Source organism: Salvia miltiorrhiza, chromosome 7 (assembly GCF_028751815.1).
Source record: "Salvia miltiorrhiza cultivar Shanhuang (shh) chromosome 7, IMPLAD_Smil_shh, whole genome shotgun sequence".
Lineage (NCBI taxonomy): Eukaryota > Viridiplantae > Streptophyta > Magnoliopsida > Lamiales > Lamiaceae > Salvia > Salvia miltiorrhiza.
In genome coordinates, this window is record NC_080393.1 from 11185972 (window position 1) to 11206039 (window position 20068).

The following is a 20068-nucleotide window of genomic DNA, read 5'->3' on the forward strand; positions in this document are numbered from 1 at the left end:
AGCTTTAGTCGTGATCTTTAATTTGATATACATATAAGATATCTTATAATTAATCGATTTTTACAATTTTAGAAAATAAATAAACTATTAAAATAAAAAGATAAACAAAAAAGGAAATAAAAAAAGTACTATAGTATACAAATAAACATGGGATATTGGCCTCAAAATACATAAACTTTGAGCATTTTTTGGTTTTTCCCATCAACTTTTAAAGTTGTCAAAATATACACCAACTTTAAGATTTGTTGGAAATTGCCACTTTTCAAGTTTTAAAAACTTAAAATTTACCCCTTTCAATTGATTTGTTCAGATTCACCCCAGAAACTTTTGGTTTAAAGACAATTTATACCTAAACATGATTAAGATTGGGCTTGAATGGTATATCGGCTGGAAACTTTCCTCGTGCCCGATAGATTACTTTGTAATCTGGGTCTGGACTGTGAGACAATGCCACGTACTTTTGAGCAAAAAACAGTTTAAAGATCCTTGTTCAAAATGGTATCAGAGCGGGTTTTTATAGAGGAATTATGTAATTTTTAATTTATTTTATTATTAACCCATGTGGGAGGAGACTCCATTCAAAGTTTATGGATCCGGACGAGTGTCCGAGATGTGTACACTACAGGAACTCTCTCCAAAATTTGGAGATAGAAACCAGTAGCCTAATAGGCGATCTCAAGTGGAACAATCGAGTCCTCGTAACCAACCTACGACGAGGAGGAGATATCGAATTTATTCGCGAGGTTATCGCGAGTATCCAATTTTATCATGAGAATGGCCGCAGCCAGAACGGCCATTGAACGAAACAGAGACGAGGCCCATTGGTCGCATGACTGATGGAACCAAAAGACAAGGCGGGAGTAGTTTATCCAAACTACCAAAAGATCGAGCCAAGCTCTTCCGACAACGTCAACTTGCGGGAGATCCAAAAGACGGTGGAATATTATGGCATTAAGCTGTATGATCTACCGATGGAGATAAGCAGAATATCACTTAAACAAGAGGAAATACTAACCCTCTTGCGTGATATCCAGGCAAGGATGGAGGAGATCGAAAGGCGAAAACCATGTTCCGGAAAAATTCGGAATCAATGGTCCAAAGATCCGACGAATCCATCTCTATTCGATGCAGCACCCAAGGAGTTGCAGCCAAAGGACATAATCCGAATCATGAAAGGCAAATATCATGAATAGCCTTGACAGAATCGGATTAGAAGATCTACAAGAGTTAGCAGAATCTTTTGCTATCCTCAATATGGTTGATCTAAAGATGAACCAAGGAGATGAGGTTCCTAAAACCGAGCCTCAAGAAGAAGAATCGTCAAAAAAGGGGTCAGCTCAAGACGATGCAAGCCAGTTCCAAAGAACCAGGCGACGGAGGCCTCAGATGCAGGATACTCCTGTAGGAAAGGTCACACTAGAACCAATCCATCCATACGGATTGATTCTCAACCTTGACGAAGCCAGTTTCAAAGAATGGGAGGGTCTCATCGACGAATGGGCTTCATCATTAAAAGTCGTAGTTGCAACAATTGATTACGACAAAAAAGAATTTGCCAGAGTCTTCGAAGCTAGCTTGGCAGGGATGGCAAAACAATACTGGGAAAAACTTGAAGTTTTAACCAGGGAAGAGTTGTTTAGTAGTACGTCATTATATGACATTATTAAGGAGACTACTAAACAGATTAAAATCCATTTCTTGGGAATGGGTTTTTTCGAAGGATCCGCAGAAGAGAAGCGCAAGAAATATCAACAGGCACTTTACAATCTAAGATTGATGGTGCTAGAGCCCAAAGCTCTCGATGAATTTCTGCGTCTGTACACCCTATATGTCCATTTGGGTGAAGTGGAAGATCAGAAGGCCATGGACCTCTTCTTTCCAAAATTTCCAAGTCCATGGAGAGAGATGCTCATCAATGAGTATGTTTCACCAGGAGGATATCCACTCGATTGTGCTTCAAGAAGGATGTCTTATGTTCACAAGAAGCTGTCCGAATGGTGCCAGAAGGCGGCGGACCTGAGGAATCTCAAGAGATTGAGGAGACTCAACAAAAAATCCCCATTGATGTGCGACAACATTGATCTTCCAACAGAGATTGGTGCTGAGTTGCTGTATCAAAGGAAAAACCGAAAGAAACATATGTATCAACCCTATGAAAGAAAGTCCCGAAGGAGTTCTTGGAAGCCGAGAACTATGTGGACCAGACAGAAGGCATGCTCCTACAAATCAGGACAACGGAGCGGACCATCAAGGAACCGTTTCTCTTCTCAAAAGAGAACCCCGGCGAGGAAAACTTTCAGGCGTACTCAAGCCAAAACAAATGAAAGTTTTAAAGATTGCAACTGCTGGACATGCGGTGCAAAAGGGCATATATCTACCAATTGCCCAGACAACGAGAAAAAGATGATAAGGAGATTCGAATCCACACCAGATATCGAAGACGCCATCTATCATCAGGAATTGATACCCGTGTATCAATTCGAAGATATATCCTCTGATGAGAGTATATATGAGCAGGAAGAAGTCTTTAGTTCTGAAGATTCGGAAATGACTGATGGATCAACCGGAGACGAGTCAGACTAAAGAAGAGCACGAGGTGCACCACACCCAGAAAGAGGATCAGAATGGATTCACTAGCCATTTTCTGATTCCACAGGAAGAAGTGGTGAAGAAGCTCGTGAAAAAACTCAAGAAGGAAACCGAAGAGGTACAAACATACCAAGGGTTTTCTAATGGGAGACTGAATCGAGTTTTTCATAGCTTGATTCCAACCAAAAGGAAGCATCATGTCTATTTTGGCGTCACAAGCCAAGAAATGGCGCTTCCCATTGAGATCACAAGTAATCAGGTGGAAATCCAGTTGGTTCCAGCTGAAGATATTAAGCAGGATCTCAAGAAAATGAAGCCAGAAGTCGCAAGTACGATGAAATGGATTCATATTGGAGCAATTCAGTTGGTAATCAAATCCTCCCTTTTCCCGGGGACAGACCAACCGATTGATGTTGCACTTTGCGACAAAAGAGTCAGAGATGCTAGAAATTCAATTCTTGGAGCTTTTTCAGGCAATCTCTATGCCAAGAAGATTATAACCGAGTTCTATCCACAGATCGCTTATAATCTGCAAGATTCATCTTTCAGCCGAGCCCTGACTCTTTATCAGGACTACAAGAAGAAGGAGTATATGACGAATGAAAATAGGCCATACTCATTGACTTATCAAGTCTCGTATGCCTTATCAAATTCTCATCACACAGAATTATTTCTGGGAAAAGAATATATTGAAATTCCAGAAATATTCAAAGAGGTTGCCAAGGCAGTCAGTCAAGATCGAGTGGAGATTCCTCAAATCGGAGAAATCGACATCGACATTGGAGACAAGCCGGTGCTCAGCCATACCCAAAGTCTCAGACTTGGAGCACCAAGGCTATCATTCCAAGGAAATAGGCTAACTTCAGGGCCTATAACAAGGAGTTTCTCTCAATCATATGAGAGAAGGGCGATCCAGGAAACCCCAGTTCCGGACATGAGAGTCAAGCTTAAATGTCCCGAAGGATGGAGACAGGTTTCCACAAGATTTGATACAATTAACAAGGAAAACAAATTTCCTTGTAGTTCATTGTATTATTTAGCGAATCCAGGAGACAACCGATACATCGGAACTCTGGAGGTTGGAGGTTTTGAAATTCAGACTGAAGGCCAAGCCGGACAAGAAGCGGATGTCCTGATCTTAGGACGAGATTTCCTTGACAAATTTAAACCATGGTCATGGAAAGGAGGAAGAATGGAGATCACAATTGGACGCCAAAGAGTGATGATCCAATGACAAGTCCATTCTCAATATACATCTCTGTAGGGATGTCATACGAGAAATACAAAGCAGAATATTTTGCTGCTTTTGTGGATTCAGGAGCAGGAATCTGTACAGCAAAACGAGGAGTCTTTCCAGAAGAAGTTGAAGAAGAACTACCTCGAATTGCAGGAAGGGATTTCTCCAAAAAGATTTTACTTCAATCAAAAGGAGTAAAGCAAACGGAAATATTGATCGGCGGAGCAGGACAGACACCTTAGTACAAGGTCAAAACTCCACCAATTTATTTTCATGATACCGGAGCAGATATATTATTCGGAAATAATTTTCTGCAAAGTTTCAAAAGATACATACAAGACAATGAAGCCAGGAGGCTAGTGTTCACAACCAATTGTGATCACAAAATCATTGTGCAAAGGCTCAATGGAGCCTTTCATCGATCAATGCCAATCAAATTCCGCAGCAAGCGTGGTGATGATGGCAGACTCCGGAGACCTCAAATGAAGGATCAAAGGAGATTCGGAGAAGTTTTGCTCAAATGCAGAACTGAGGGATTCCCAAATCTCTCTGAGGAAGAAACTCAAATCCTCAAGGTATCCCTGATATCACACAAAGATATCAAGGAAGAAGAACAGGTGTCCATTGCCGACGTCAAAAGAAGGATTCAGAGGTGTTACCATGAGAATCCTTTGGCATGGTGGGACAAGAACCAGCTCAGAGCAACCTTGAAAGTTAAAACTGGAAAAGAGCATGAGTTCGTAAGGTACAGACCTATCCTGATGAACCCTCAAGATCAACAGGATATTGACTCAACCTAGAACACCTCTAGTTTGACTTGCAATAGAACAAGGACATTCTAGTGATGGTAAGTTGACCCAGTGTCATCTCTCAAGGAAAGTCTTAAAGGGCTTCTAGTAGTATCGTGGGAAAAAGTAATAAAAGAAAGCAGTAAAGAGTTTGATTATTAATCTAAAACTGAAACTTAAAATTGAATTAAAACCAAATTGTAAAATTACTAGGCGAATTAAATTATTAACCCTAGGCAGAATTAAAACAACTTAAATAAAATCTAACTTAAGAAATTAAGTACTTGTAAATTAAAAATAAAACTAATCTAGGCATGAAACTAAAGTGCATAATTTAAATTGCATAATTAAAAAGAAAGCATAAACATGAACTAAAAACATAAACATGATTAAACGAAAATAAATTGAATTGAAATACGAAATACCGTAAATGTCTTGAACGTATAATTGAGTCACGCAATCACAATCCAATAAATAACTAAAACTTAACTAAATTGAAAACTAACTAAAAACAATGAATTTTCAATACTATGAAAAAGAACTATGAAAGCAATAAATTCTAAATTTCGGATGCCAAGAGATCTCAAGGATGGAGTCTAAAACTATAGCAAAAGATAGATGATTTTACAATAGAAATGAAACCCTATTTATAGACCTAGCTCTGGTGAGAATAAGCATAGCTAGAAAGTAATCGGTGCTGGCAAGAATAAACATAGCTGGAAAGTAATGGTGCTGGCAAGAATATGCGGAGCTGGAAAGAATAAACATAGCTCTGGAAAGTGAACTCCCATGATTATGCTTGAGAAAGGTAGTCAGCGTTGGCGAAATAGGTGGAGCTGAAAATGGTCAGCGCTGGCATTTATGGGCGGAGCTGAAAATGGTCAGCGCTGGCAAGAATGGGTGGAGCTGAAAATGGTCAGCGCTGGCAAGAATGGGCGGAGCTGAAAATGGTCAGCGCTGGCAGTTATGAGCTGAGTTGAAAATGGCCAGCGCTGGCAAGAATGGGTGGAGTTGAAAATGGTCAGCGCTGGCAGTTATGAGCTGAGTTGAAAATGGTCAGCGCTGGCAGTTATGAGCTGAGCTGAAAATGGTCAGCGCTGGCAGTTATGAGCTAAGTTGAAAATGGTCAGCGCTGGCAGTTATGAGCTAAGTTGAAAATGGTCAGCGCTGGTAGTTGATTCTGGCACTTAGCTCTGCTATGTCGATGTCCGCTAAAAACACCATTTTTAGCCCAAAAATCTCCAAAATTGCATTCTTCCATCTATAAACCTAAATCTCCTGCAAAGCATCAAACAAACCATAAAACGCACCAATTTCCAGAAGATTTAATTTAAAATATGCACATGCAAACCCCTAAAATTAGAACAATTAAGCATAAATCAGATATGATGAGTATAATAAAGGAACACCTTGATTTAAAACTAATCGAAGAAGGAAGATCACCCTACAGCAGTCTTGGATTTCTGGTGAGAAATCATGGGGAGATCAAGCGAGGAAAGCCAAGATTGGTCATTAATTATAAAGGGATTAATGACATTCTTGAGTTTGATGGATACTTCATCCCAAGCAGAGAACACCTTATCAACTGCATCAGAAGTGCAAGGGTATTCTCAAAATTTGATTGCAAATCAGGATTCTACCAGATTCGCATGGAGGAAGGGAGTAAGAAGTTCACAGCCTTCTCAACTCCACAGGGACATTATGTCTGGAATGTCATGCCAATGGGGTTAGCCAACGCGCCTCAGATATTCCAAAGGAAGATGGATAATCTCTTTAAAGATTATTCTTCGTTTATGTTTGTTTACATTGATGACATCCTTATTGCATCAAAAAACATTCATGAACATGTCAGACATCTGGAGATATTCGCAGAGGTTTGTCAACAGGAAGGACTAGTGCTGTCAGAAAAGAAGGCAGTCATAGCTACCAAGAAGATGGAGTTTCTGGGGATCGAGATCGATGAATCTGGGATAATTCTGCAAGATCATATTGTGGAAAAAGTCCAGGGATTCCCAGAGGATATTAAAGAAAAGAAGCATCTCCAAAGCTTTCTCGGAGTTGTTAATTTTGCAGGAATGTTTATCAAAAATCTTGCAGAGCATCGGAAAATCTTCAGTCCTTTACTGAAGAAAGATGTTCCATTCATATGGAAGGAGGAACATCGGGAGGGTATGAAGAAGTTGAAAGAGATTTGTAAAAATCTCCCGAAACTTTCAATACCACAAGACGAGGATGACTTGGTCCTCTACATCGACGCGAGTGATTTCTGGTGGGCAGAAGTGCTTACAAAGATCACCCCTTTGGGAGAAGAACCTTGCAGATACTGTAGCGGTCTTTTCTCCGACGACGAAGCTGTGCGATGGCACATCAACGAAAAGGAATTTTTTGCAGTGCGAAAGGCGTTTAAAAAATGGCCGCTTTTCTTACTTGCTAAAAAATTCGTTTTGAAAGTAGATAACACTAACGTTAAAGCTTTCTTAACAAAAAAGATTGAATCTAAACCTGAAAAGGCTAGATTGCTTAGATGGCAAGCAGAATGCCAATATTATGATTATGATATTGTCATTTTAAAATCTGATCAGAATGTTCTTGCAGATTTCCTGACAAGGGATGGAGCTTCCTGAAGTGGAGGCCATCGAGGCAATACAGGGGCAGCTCTTTGAAAGTCTAGAGCTGCTACAACAAGAGTGGCACAAATGTGTGCTACATACCAAACAAGCAGGGAAGATACAAGCAGCTGATGAAGCTCAAGTATCTAACCAAATCGATGTATGTTTCATGAAGATGTTTAATCTTCAGGAAGCAACCAACAAGCCGCTCTTGCGCGCTGTCCGTGAAAATCGGGCTAAAGCAATGCTTTCCGTACAGGGCGGATTACCTGTAGCAGGGGATTCAAATACCCCTAGCACAAGTCCTGAGACAATGGTTTCACAGCCAGACTCTCGAGGAAAAGATGTTGTTAAGGAGTCACACCCTGAATCAACATGTCAACCCTCCACCTCTGGGGTAAAAGAGGGAGAGATCAATCTTAGGCCCATGACAGGCCAAGTTAAGGTTGATACTGACTTTTTTGAAATTTCTCCTTCTTGGCAGATGTATCAAGACAGGTGGGAGAAACTTCTCATAAGGAAGGGCATTAATCCGGGAAATTGTCGGGTTGATGTTGCCGGAAAATATCCAAGGGTTTGGACGACTCCAGGAGCCAATCCAAACGATGTCAAGGAATGGTATGAGTTTGGGGCTTTGGCCTCAGTTTATACCACAGCCCCAGCCTTCACCGAAATCAAGGGTCTACCAAAATGGATCCAGAAAACGGTGTTTGACACATGGGAAAACAACGAGTCCCTAAAAAGGGGAGATGTTCTTGAATTGTACTGTTTCAGTGCAGCGCCAGAGCCAGTCGGAAAAGGAATCCGTGAAGCTTTCCACTTCATCAAGCTTCGGAGACCTGATACGGGAGCCCTTAACCGGATCAAAGTTCCCGACTTCCAGGCCGCAATCGTCTCAACATTTACGGAGGATCAAATCTCCACCAGACGAGCATGGGGTCTATGGGTCTGTCTAACAGAGATGGACAAAATGAAGTCCAGATTCAAGTTCTACCAAAGCTCGGATCTGGGAACGTTCCTAGTTAATACCATGACAGGAACAACAACTCCTTTTGCCGAAGAATCCTTCGAGAAGAAACGGCAAATGATTTGGAAGAACAAGATTGCGGGGAGCCAGGAGACTCGTCACAAGTTTTGCAATATGGCTCATCTAGGCCATTGGATCGAGAAAATCTGCGATCAATGCTCATCGCAGAAGGAGCCAGAATTCGGCAAAGGATTCTTTCCAAAGCCGGATAAAAGGAGGTTCCGGTCTGATGAACATGATAAGCATCAGACTCCAAAGGGAAGGACACCTCGGGCACCAAAAAAGGAAGGTGGCCGACAAAGCTAAGTGAATCATGTGATTCACAGCAAGGATCGCACCCACAAAAGAAACGACAAAAGTGGGTGGAAGAACAGGAGGACCATTCACCAAATGTTCCAGGACAAAAGTGAGTGGAGGGAAAAGCAGCCGGCCCCTACCAGCATTATCACAAGACGATAAAGCAAGGGTCCAGCACCATGTGATGCCACTAACAAGTGTCGGCAATCAAGGCCGACAAAAGAAGGTGGATGTCATATTCAAGCAAGCTGGCCCCGAAGATAGAATCCGAGGCCAACAACCAAGCAATAATAGAGGGGTTCAAACCTCTATATAAACCCAAGTGCTGGAGAGAAGAAGGACATCGAAAATTCAGAACACATTTTCACACACCACTTCCTCTCTCTAAAAAACTATCTTTGTATTTTTTTTTTCTAGTTTTCAAAGTTTTTTAGTTTTAGTTTCCTTTTTTTTTTTTATGTACACAAGTATTGGCTACTATGAGTAGCTAAACAAGTTAGTCTCCTCCCTTGAGGAAGATTTATGAAATAAATTAATTATTATATAATTCCTCTATAAACGCTTAGTTATTGTCCAACTATTCCGGTTGAGTAAAAATATTTTCTTTATTTTTCCAACAAAGTATTGAGTCGACACTTAGTGAAGGAGAATGGTTGCAACCATCTCTTGCGAGTGTGTGGTTGGTGCGTGCCAAGTGGGCAGACGAGCCGTAAAACGCAACAAGACCGACTCCTGAAGAAGACCAGTCGACAAAGGTATAATGTTGGTTTAATTTAAGATTTATTTCGAAGTATTACGGAAGCATGTTGGGCATGATTATTTGTTAAACTGTTTTAAAATTTTATAAGGGTATATTGTCTTGGTTTCATAATTGTTGGGGTTATTCTGCACTTTTCTTTTCTTAGGGGGTAGATCTCTTATTATTTGAAAATTGGGATGTTTAAATTGCTACAATCAAAGAGTTGATGTATTATTTGACAATTTTGAAAGTTCATGGGAAAAACCAAAATGGGTCCAAAGTTGGTGTATTTTCTTACCAATAACCCAATAAACATTCAATTTTTATATAATCCCAATTAATTAACTTTTATTTAAATTTGTACCACCTTCCAAAGTATGTGTTTATGGCATCATTAATTAAATTAACGTGGCGCTTATATGCCTATATAAATGGAGGTGGTCTCCTGTAAAATCGGTTTCATGGTGAAACCAACTTCATAATAACACTACTTCAACATATAAATATCACTTTAAAATAATAAAGTGTCATTTGTATGTTAAAGTAGTGTCATTGTGAAACCGTTTCACTATAAAATCAATCTCACACGAGTTTTGTGATATAAATGACACGTGCGTATAATACGACATAATTAGAATATAAAATTTTGTTTGTTAACTGTTTGATTTGTTATTTTCGTGAGGCGATGGTTCGGCTTGTTGTTTTTAGTTGTTTTGTGTATAAGTATGAATGCAATTTATTCTTTTTGAAAATATGCAAAATTTATGCCATATATTATTTGGTGTAATCAGTCTGATTGGCCACCAAGCACAAACAAATGCCGTGATTGGTGCATGCCACGCCCAAAGTCGTCGACTATCCTCAATTACAAAACAAAACATCTCAAAGCATCTACTATGTGTAAGTACACAAAATCTTGGGTACACCTAGGTGTACCGTACAACCGGGTTGACCCGTATACATAATAGTATTATTTATATGGGTTGGGTCAGGATATGGATTCAAATCAGGGTATGGGTCAAAATTTTAATGAAGGTATAATCCGGTTGTATGGTACACCCGGGTGTACCCAAGATCACCTCGTGTAAGTAATAACTATTTTCTTTTTCAACTATCTCATATTTTTCCATTATATTACTACCTCACGCATTTAACTATTTATATATAGACCTTATATATAAAAAAAGGTTTAATGAAAAAATGCAAATATTAAAAGAAAAAGAGAAGCAATCATATTGCAACCATTAAAATAGCTCAATCAAACGGTCAATAATTAAGAATAAATTACGTGCTCAGATTTTGATGAACATAACAATAATTGTAATGAACATGTCAATAATTTTTTATGAATCGCACTCCAGAATTCGATCGTCAAACGTTCAATAAAATTATTGGTATGTTCATAAAAAATTATTAACATGTTCAACGTTTCTAAATTTCGCAAAAAAAAAAAACCAATTTCTCCATAAAATATATTTTATTTTTATTATATATTACTTCAATAAAATTAATCTAATTACACTAATATAATTGTATTTTAAAAAATTAAAATTCAAACGTACATTTTATTGAAAAACAACTTCATACAACAAAAACTAAAATCATATTTAAAAATAAAAATAAAAATACATACAACGTATTAATTTAAATACAAAACGAAAACGCATAAGATAAATGGAAAAGAGTGATTTTCGGAAGAAACCATATAAATTTGTTTCCGTATATATATAAATATATTAGACCGTTATTTATTTTATTCATTACAATTATAAAGTTAGAATTGATTATCACTTGGAAAGGTAAGATAAGAAAAAAATAATAATTAAAGAACAAAACCCCTAATCTAGCCAAAACCTTTTAATTATAGGAAAAAATGTTCATGATGAAGATAAAAATATGAAAAATGTGGCCTTTTTAGTGTTAAAATGATAGAGTTACCCTTATTAATATATTTTGATTAGATGATTTTTTATTAGTTTCGAAAATAGCACAAAATAGTAAATAAAATAAATTAAAACAAAAAACAAAACCTAGATTTTGGGTGAAATCATATTTTGGGTAAAAAAAAAGTTACCAACTTCTTCCCCAAGTTCACACTGTCTTCGGCGGACCTTATTCCGGTGGTCTCCCGGCAATCTTGCTTCTCTTCCTCTTGTTTCCGGTAAGTCACTACCTCCTAATCTCATATATCTCTTGAATTTAGGTTTTTCGAACTATGTTCATGGTTACACGAAAATGTGCTTGCTTACACACAAAAATCGATGATTACACACATTATCGATAGTTACACACATTATTCGAGCGTTACACACAATTTCGGACGATAATATGTGTAACAGTGTAGTTTGAACCATTACACACATTTGTGGTCGATAATGTGTGTAACAGTGCAAAATTAACCACTACACACATTATCAACGACAATATGTGTAATAGTGCAAATTGTGCATTGTTACACACATTACCGTCCGAAATTGTGTGTGACAATGCAAAATGCTTCATTTCACACATTATCGACCACAAATGTGTGTAATGGTTCAAATTACACTGTTACACACAATTTCGGACGATAATGTGTGTAATAGTGCAAAATTTGCACTATTACACACATTATCGTCCGAAATTGTGTGTAACGCTCGAATAATGTGTGTAACCATCGATAATATGTGTAATCATCGATTTTTGTGTGTAAGCACTGTTATTACACTGTGTACATTGTGAGGAGTCAGGCTTGAGACGGCGTTCATGCTTGAATCTACGACGGCGGCGTCTGGAATGCAGTGGGCGTCTAATACACGGCGATTTTGTCTGGAACACCAACGCCGGGCCGCAGTGGGTGCGGCACCGTCTTTTTCAATCCGCAGCGCGGGCCTTGGCGGCGTCTTCAATCTGCAGCGGGGACGGCGTCGACGTCTGGAATGCCTTGAAGGCAGCGGCAGCGCACATCTGCTTCAAACATATATGGAAAAAACGTCGCCGGTGTTTGCTTGAGGCAGAGGGGACCGGCCTTCCCAAGAACGACGACGGAGTGAGATATGGCGGCTGACGACGACGAAGTGACGCTGCCGACGTTGGAGGCGTGAAGAACGTCTTTTCACCTAGGGTTTGAGTGGGTGAATTTTGACTATAGTAATTTGATTTGGTAATTTTGTGTGAGGTGATTTTATTTTTTTAATTGATGGTAAATACTACTTAATTTTCAGTTATTTAAAATTTTAAAAATTTGAAATAAGGGTAAAAAAGTCATGAAAGCTATATTTTTCATATTTTTATTTGGGTAGACACTTTTTCCTTTTTTTATACAAGAAGGGCTAATTGAATCCATTAACTCAAAATTAAATGAACAAATGTACAAGTCTCATTCACGGATGTGCTTCAAATTGGTATGCACTCTACCAATTTCAGCATTCCAGATTTTATTTGAGTAATTTGGTGATGGATATTAATTATGTTTTAAAAAAAATAATTCTAAAATAAAATATCAAAATAAATATTTTAATATATAATAAGTATCATATTACCTCAAATGAGATAATATTATAAGTATTAAATTAATAGTTACTACAACATTTTATTTTTGAGATAGGACTGGTAAACGAGTCTGTTTGGATTAACTAGCCCTAGCCCATAGTTAGATAAGGATAAACGTGGTCATCTCTGTCTCTCTATCTAACGTTCATTCGTGCGATGCACGACGAACATCGAAATTAAATGACATGTTTAAATAATAATAAAATATTAAATAAAATTAAAATATAAATAAATAAAAAATATATTTTAATAATAAAATAATCCACATCAATACTCAATAAAATCTTGAATTTGAAATGTATATTTTCAACTTTGCTTAAAGTATACGGATAATTATAATTATTAAATAATTTGATAATGAAAATTGACATTACACATTATTATTATTATTATTATTATTTCTATTATTATTATTATTATTATTATTATTATTATTATTAGTCATAATAAATAAATCAATATTTACATACACAAATATAAATAAAAAGTTGTAAAATATTAATGAAGAGAGAAAAAATCAAATATTTTTAATTTTAATTTTTCATAATTTATTCATTTTGATGATTTTTTAGCATATTAATGATTTTTTCACGAACTTAAATTTAAGTTGTAGTATATTAAGTATTTTTTCATGAATTAAATTTGATGATGTTTAGAAAAAAATAAAAATAAAGAGAAAATAGTGAGAAAAAAAAAATCAGTGAAAGAAGAGAGAAAAATGGAGGGAAAAGTTGGGATGAGATCCAATGTCCCACAATTTTATGTGTGCCACTATGTCTCATACTTATATCTATTATTTTGAAAATATTTTTTATAAAAATAAAATTTATTATGATACTATGAATTATATTTAATTTTTATTTTAAAAAATTAGATTTTTTAAAAAAGTATATACCATGACTTTGAATTTATCAACATATTATTAGCTAATAAAAGTGAAATTAAATGAAAAAAATAATTATATACCCTAGATTGATGGAATAAACCCTATTTAATAATCACAAAATTAAACTAAAGAATATAAAGTTGAAATTGAAGAAAAAAATAAATAAAATTGAAAGTGGGACACAAAGTGAAACATAGAGTGTGGTACATTGAATCTCATTCCGGAAAAGTTGGAGGGAAAAAACTCCTCTTTTATATATTATATAGATATAGATTTCATGATTTATATTAGTTGACAATTTTAATGATCAAAATGTTAGACTCTGTGTTTATATTAATTTAATGGTAATATAGTTAAAATTTAGGTACGATTAAAAATCTCACATTCGAATCTAGCTATTTTTAAAATTATTTATTCTTTAAAAAAGGTTATATTTAAAGAAGGTGTCCCCCTTAAGAGTAAATAATATACATATTATGTCATGAAATTGTATATTATATAACGAATTAAAAATAATTATATTATTACAAATTAGATCAAATATTTAAATTAATATCCAAACAAAATACTTCCGCACCGTAGGTGTCCCCTTTTCTGATCAAACGTGCTTTGCTTTCTGTATATTGTCCAAACCAATTGGTAAAAAACAAAACGGTATGGTAATCAACATCTAATTAAAGACATTCAATAAATTATTACTAACCTACTTATTACTACCCTCGCATAAATGAATATATTAATTCCAAATTCCAATATTAGAAATATTTATTCGATCGTCTGCAAATGTATGGCTTTACAAAGATGAATCTCCTCCACCCCCTCGCTCCATTCACTCCGGATCTTTGGTTTTGTTGGCCAAAAATGCTCGACCACTCACATATATATATATAAGAAATTGCATATGTGGATTTTGAGAGAAGGAGAGAATTATGAAGAAATACAGCAGTAGCGTTGTAGTTATTTTGGGAATAATGGTGATGGGTTTAGTAGGTGCAGGAGGGGCGAAGAAGGTAGCATCGAAAGAGTGCCTAGCTGGGTGCAAGCCCATCTGTTTGAATTTAGAGGGCGCCCTCGACACCACTTGCGACCTGGCTTGCTACCTCGGTTGCACCCAGTTATTAGGCAAGGGCCCCCCCAATAACCTCGATTTCCGACACAACAAAACCATACCAGCTCCATCACCAGAAGCACCGCCACCCACACCATGATCATTATTTAATATATCATGTATAGAGTATATAGGATCATTCTCTCATCGATCTCCATGTATCTATATAGAGAATGGATGTAACACAACAATATATATATACCTAGCTAGCTGCATAACAATGTGAAGGCAACCTAGGAGTGAGGGTAGCCGCAAGAGGCACTGCTTTCTGCAACGCCAGCCCGAAAGTCTCCTCCATGTCCATCTCCGCCGTGCCGGGCGGCAGCTCCCACCGGAAAGCGTGCACCAGACTCCCCAATATGTACTCCACCATCACCATCCCCATCCTGCTGCCCGCGCAGATCCTTCGCCCCGCCCCAAATGGGATGAGCTCGAAGTGATTCCCCGCGGGCTCGATCCCCGCATTCTTCCCCGACATAAACCTGTCGGGGTTGAAGTGGAGCGGATCCTCCCACACGTCGGGGTCCCTCCCGATGGCCCATATGTTGACGCTCAGCCTCGTGTCCTTGGGGATGTGGTAGCCGTCCACCACGCATGCCTCGCTGCTGATTCGAGGCAGGTTTAGTGGAGTGGAAGGGTGTTTCCGGTATGCCTCCTTGCAGATGGCTTTGAGGTATGCTAGTTTCGGAATGTCGGATTCCAGCAGCCGCCGCTCTCGGCCGATCACTGCATCCATCTCCTCATGGGCCCTTTTTTGGATGCTCGGATTCTTCATCATCTCTGCTAATGCCCATTCTACTTCGCTCGATGATGTGTCTGTCCCTGCAGTAAACAAGTTCTATACCGTGCATGCAATTGAATTAACCCCATAATTAATTAATTTTTAAGATTTATATAAGAATGGACGTAGCAGAAACAAACCAGTAAAAGGGCTTTGATATCGGTGGTGCTGAGCTTGATCTCTTCCTCATGATCACCATCACGATTTGCCAAAAGGGAATCAAGAAGATCCGGCTTGGCCTTGCGCACGTGGGTTGATTTCAAGTGTTCATTCAACATGTTGCCGATCAACTTGTCCCACTTGCTGTGCAGTTTCTTCATTCCTCTCTCAATCCCCTGCAGATCCATCCAAGCAAGCCACGGAATGAAGTCGCCGATGTTGAAATACCCAGCTGAGGTCATCAGCTCCACCACCATCTCCCTGAACTCATTCACCTCCTTCCCTTTGCTCACGAACACCCGCCGGCTCAATATCACCTGCCCTATCATATTCGCCATGGCGTACACCAGCATCTCCGGCAGCGCCACGGCCTCCCCGCGCCGGCTGACCTCGTGCATGGCCTCCAGCATGTGCCCCACCTCCGTGGACCTCACGTCGGCCCACCCCTCCAGCGCCTTACTCCCCAGCATGTGGAGACTGCTCAGCTTCCTCAGCAGTCTCCACTTGGGGCCGTAGCGGGCGAACACCATGTCCTGTCTGTTGTACGCCAGGATGGTGGCGCCCGCGTTGGGCGGTCGGTTCGAGAAGTTGGTGTCTTGGGCTTTCAGGAATGCCCGGGCCGAGTCAGGCGTGGAAGCCACGACCATGTCTAACGTGCCCATTTTTAGATACATGATTGGGCCATAAATTTTGGCCATTTTCGCTAGGGCAACATGCGGCATGTCGCCCAGGGAGGGAAGGGAGCCCACCACTGGAAAGCCCCTCGGCCCCGGCGGCAGACGGTGCCGGTCGATGGTGGTGCTGCTTCTTGAGATTAACAAACGAATTAGAGCGTAAAGTAATGCGGCTACAATTACCCCCCGAGCAATCAACAATATACATTCTTCACCTTGCATGCCTACTATATGTTGAAATATATTTTCTATTCCTTTGTATATATGTGTTTTTAATGCATACAGCACACTTCTTGTTTGCATATTTATATATAGGAGAGAGGAGCAAGAAAGTTGGGTGTCCATTATCATCTAACATGTAGTTCATCACGTTTTATTGCATCCATCGTTCAAAACGTCTACCCAGATTTAAATATCTAAATATTACTGATTTTGGGGCGGACAGAGTTTGATGTCAATAAAGGCTACATAAGGTGACCATTTATTTTCAAGGTGCGTCGCGTTTCCATCGCGGTAGAATATGCTCGTTTTTCATTTTTTAGATATCCTGTTAGAAACTTAGAATACTCTTTATTTTAAATAAAAAAAAAAATTATTTAAATGACGTGAACCACACTATTTTTTTTATAAAAATAACTTTTTTAATTTTCGTGTCCAAAATAATTGAGTTTATTCTAATGAAATGGACGAGCACTAATTTCGACAACTTTATTAATGTGAGTATCCGCCTAATTAGGGAATGAGATTCAGTGTACCACACTTTTTGTCTCACTTTATGTCCCACTTTCAATTTTATTTATTTTCATATATATTTTTTCTTCAATTTTATATGCTTTAGTTTAATTTTGTGATTTCCATCAATTTAGAGTATATAATTATTTTTTATCATTTAATTTCACTTTTATTAGCTAATAATAGGTTGATAAATTCAAAGTCATGGTATATACTTTTTAAAAAATTTAATTTTTAAAAATAAAAATTAAATATAATTCATAATATCATAATAAATTTTATTTTTATAAAAAATATTTTTAAAATAATAGATATCAATATGAGACACAGTAGCACACATAAAATTGTGGAACACTGGATCTCATCCCACTAATTAGGCATAGGCTGAAGAGACCCACGAGCCCACAACTATATAATTATTATGAAGTAGTTGCCCAATAATTTATTATATTCACACTAAATTAATTTAATATTGTTTAAACTTTACAGATTTATGAATATTTTTCAAGAATTTGATACATAGTGCCCTAAGTTTTCGTACTTATTACCGTATTTAAAGCGCCCGACTTAATTATTGTCAACATGAACACATATCTTATTTTATCTTTATCTTTACTAGTACGCACGCCCGTGCGATGCACGGCGAATATCAACATTAAACTATATTTTAAATAAATAAATATAAATGTAAACCGTAATCAATATATTATATAAATTATTATTTTTAAATAGTTGAAATACTATTAATTGTTTTTAAGTGATAATAAGTATAAAGATAAAAATTATTTTAAAAAATAAAGCAAGTATAAGTGATAATGAGTAACAATTATGTATCATATACGTACATAAGGAGATGACCTCGACTGTCCAAAACCTGCCAAAGGAAACAGAGGTTGAACAATATCCTCATCTGGCTTTCCACTGAATTTCGACACTGCTGCTACACCTTCTTCCACCTTCCTCAAACTGATTTCTACTTCATTTGGAGCTGGCAAACTGCTCAATTATAACACCATTGATAATTTGATATACATAGAAAAAAAATGAGATTTAGGAGTATATTTTTCAGAAAAGTGACTGGCAGAGATAAAGAAAGTTCACCTGTTCATATTATTCTCGGAAGGAAGAACTATTTGAATGGATACTTTGGAGAATTCCGATTTGAGTGCTTGAGTAAATATAGGTGTTGTCATCGGTATCTTCTCTGTTGTAGAATTCTTCCCAAATATATACCTTCAATGCATAATTACATCAGTTCATCCACAAACGTAAAAATAAAATGATCGACCACGACTAAGTGAAAAACCCTTACCCTAGCTACGACAGAATTATAGCCAGTTGAACCTGACAACTTGTCACCACTTGTTTCAACAACTATAAACGGATCATACTTTCTCACCTGCAGAGTTACATCTAACATTTCCCACACGGCGACCACACGCAAGATCTGCCCGAGAACATATCGGCAAAATTGTAGGGGGATTGATTGCTGAAAAAGAAAAGGCCGAGAAAGTTACAGAAATTATTCAAAATCTACAGTGTAAAAATTGGAATAATAAAAATCTCAAAACAAAAATGTGAGGAACCTTAAAAATCCACCGAAATTCATAAGCTTCCCTATCTACTTCAAACTTCACCTATAAACACACATGAAAACTCTGTATTTAGCAAAATTAAGAAATTAATTAAGAATTTAAAGAACTCAAATAGAATATAAAAGAAATAGGAGATGGTGATGGTAACTTCTGTATCAATTCGCTGATAAAGGGGGACATTGGTTGTTGTTCTTTCGGACGGTGGCGATCAAACATCGCTGGACTGCTATGATAGGCACCGGTGAGGTCAAGACTCGACAATATCGTTGATGAAATTAGATGGAAAAATTATGTTAACGGCGGTAACGTTCCTGCTGCAGACGACATGTAACAATGGCGAGCGAAGAGGGAAGATGGTGGGCAACTGATACTTATGCCCATCTGCATAAGCCGCTACCCCCCTCCCCCCCAAAAAATGGTATCCTTGAAATGACATTAAAAGATAATGTTCCCAAATATCCCACATTCATATATTTATTGTTCAATAAATGTCAAATTATAGAGAGGCCTCTAGAAAGCACCGGCAAGTTCTAGACTTCATGATTTCTCGAAGTCGCGCGACACCATCGGAATTTTCCCCTCGCACCATAAATGAACCTCCTTCTTCACCAAATTCCCCATCAAACAATTCCAGTGATACATCACAAGTTCTCAGCAATCGCACGCTTTAATTCTCTCGATTAGAAAAGCTAAAAATATGTCTCTGATTTCCGAGCTTCTTCGGCAACCGCCGCAGCAATGCGTTCGACCCATTCTCCCTAAATGGATGGAAAGCAGTTCGAGAAATTATATTGATTTTTGATAAATTGTCGTTGCTTTAGAGATATTGTGAGAGAGAGAGATTTAAATTGTTGGGAGAACCGTCTCGGTGAGGGAGAGGGAATCGTTGTTAGTGAGAGATGTGTGAGGGAGAATTTTGCTGGCAAAAAATAACTGTTACAAACTGTGCTGGCCCTTTAAGATAATTGCCCTTTATATGTTATTTTATTTGCTAAATTGCCATAAACTGTGTTTTCATATAATATATAGATTAGGGTGGACCGGTACGGTATGTCAAAAAAATTTATCATATCGCACCGTAAATTGCGGTATGAGATTTTTCATATCGTTATCGTACCAAACTCTTCGATATATTGAAGATTGGTATACCGAAAAATTCGGTATGAACTTTTTCATGCCGATATCGTACCAATAGTGCGATATACCATACCAAAATTCGGTATACCATATTTGACGGTATATCAAAATTATTAGTATATCGTTTCATGTCTAAATTATCAAAATTATTAATGAATTTATATTTTGTAAGTTGGCAT

The 20068-nt window shown here is 37.7% G+C and overlaps 2 protein-coding genes across 2 annotated transcripts in view; both read right to left on the reverse strand.

The window, feature by feature from the left end:
• The window catches only part of LOC130992619 (uncharacterized), an 88715-nt gene that overhangs the window by 13352 nt on the left and 55295 nt on the right, over window positions 1–20068 (reverse strand). The gene's annotated exons all lie outside the window — the stretch shown is intronic.
• On the reverse strand, window positions 14440–16797 carry LOC130992580 (flavonoid 3',5'-hydroxylase 2-like). Its single transcript, XM_057917269.1, has 2 exons — window positions 15733–16797; window positions 14440–15649 (listed from the first exon to the last, which is right to left on the reverse strand). The coding sequence occupies exons 1-2, from the start codon at window positions 16774–16776 to the stop codon at window positions 15014–15016; spliced, it is 1680 nt and encodes a 559-aa protein (XP_057773252.1). The 5' UTR covers window positions 16777–16797; the 3' UTR covers window positions 14440–15013.

Bases quoted from the DNA above. Each gene is read 5' to 3' on its own strand.
- LOC130992580 (XM_057917269.1), bottom strand. From the start codon at position 16,776: ATGATAATGGACACCCAACTTTCTTGCTCCTCTCTCCTATATATAAAT. The intron at 15,650-15,732 runs GTTTGTTTCTGC...TGCACGGTATAG, and splicing joins ATATCAAAGCCCTTTTACTG to AACTTGTTTACTGCAGGGAC.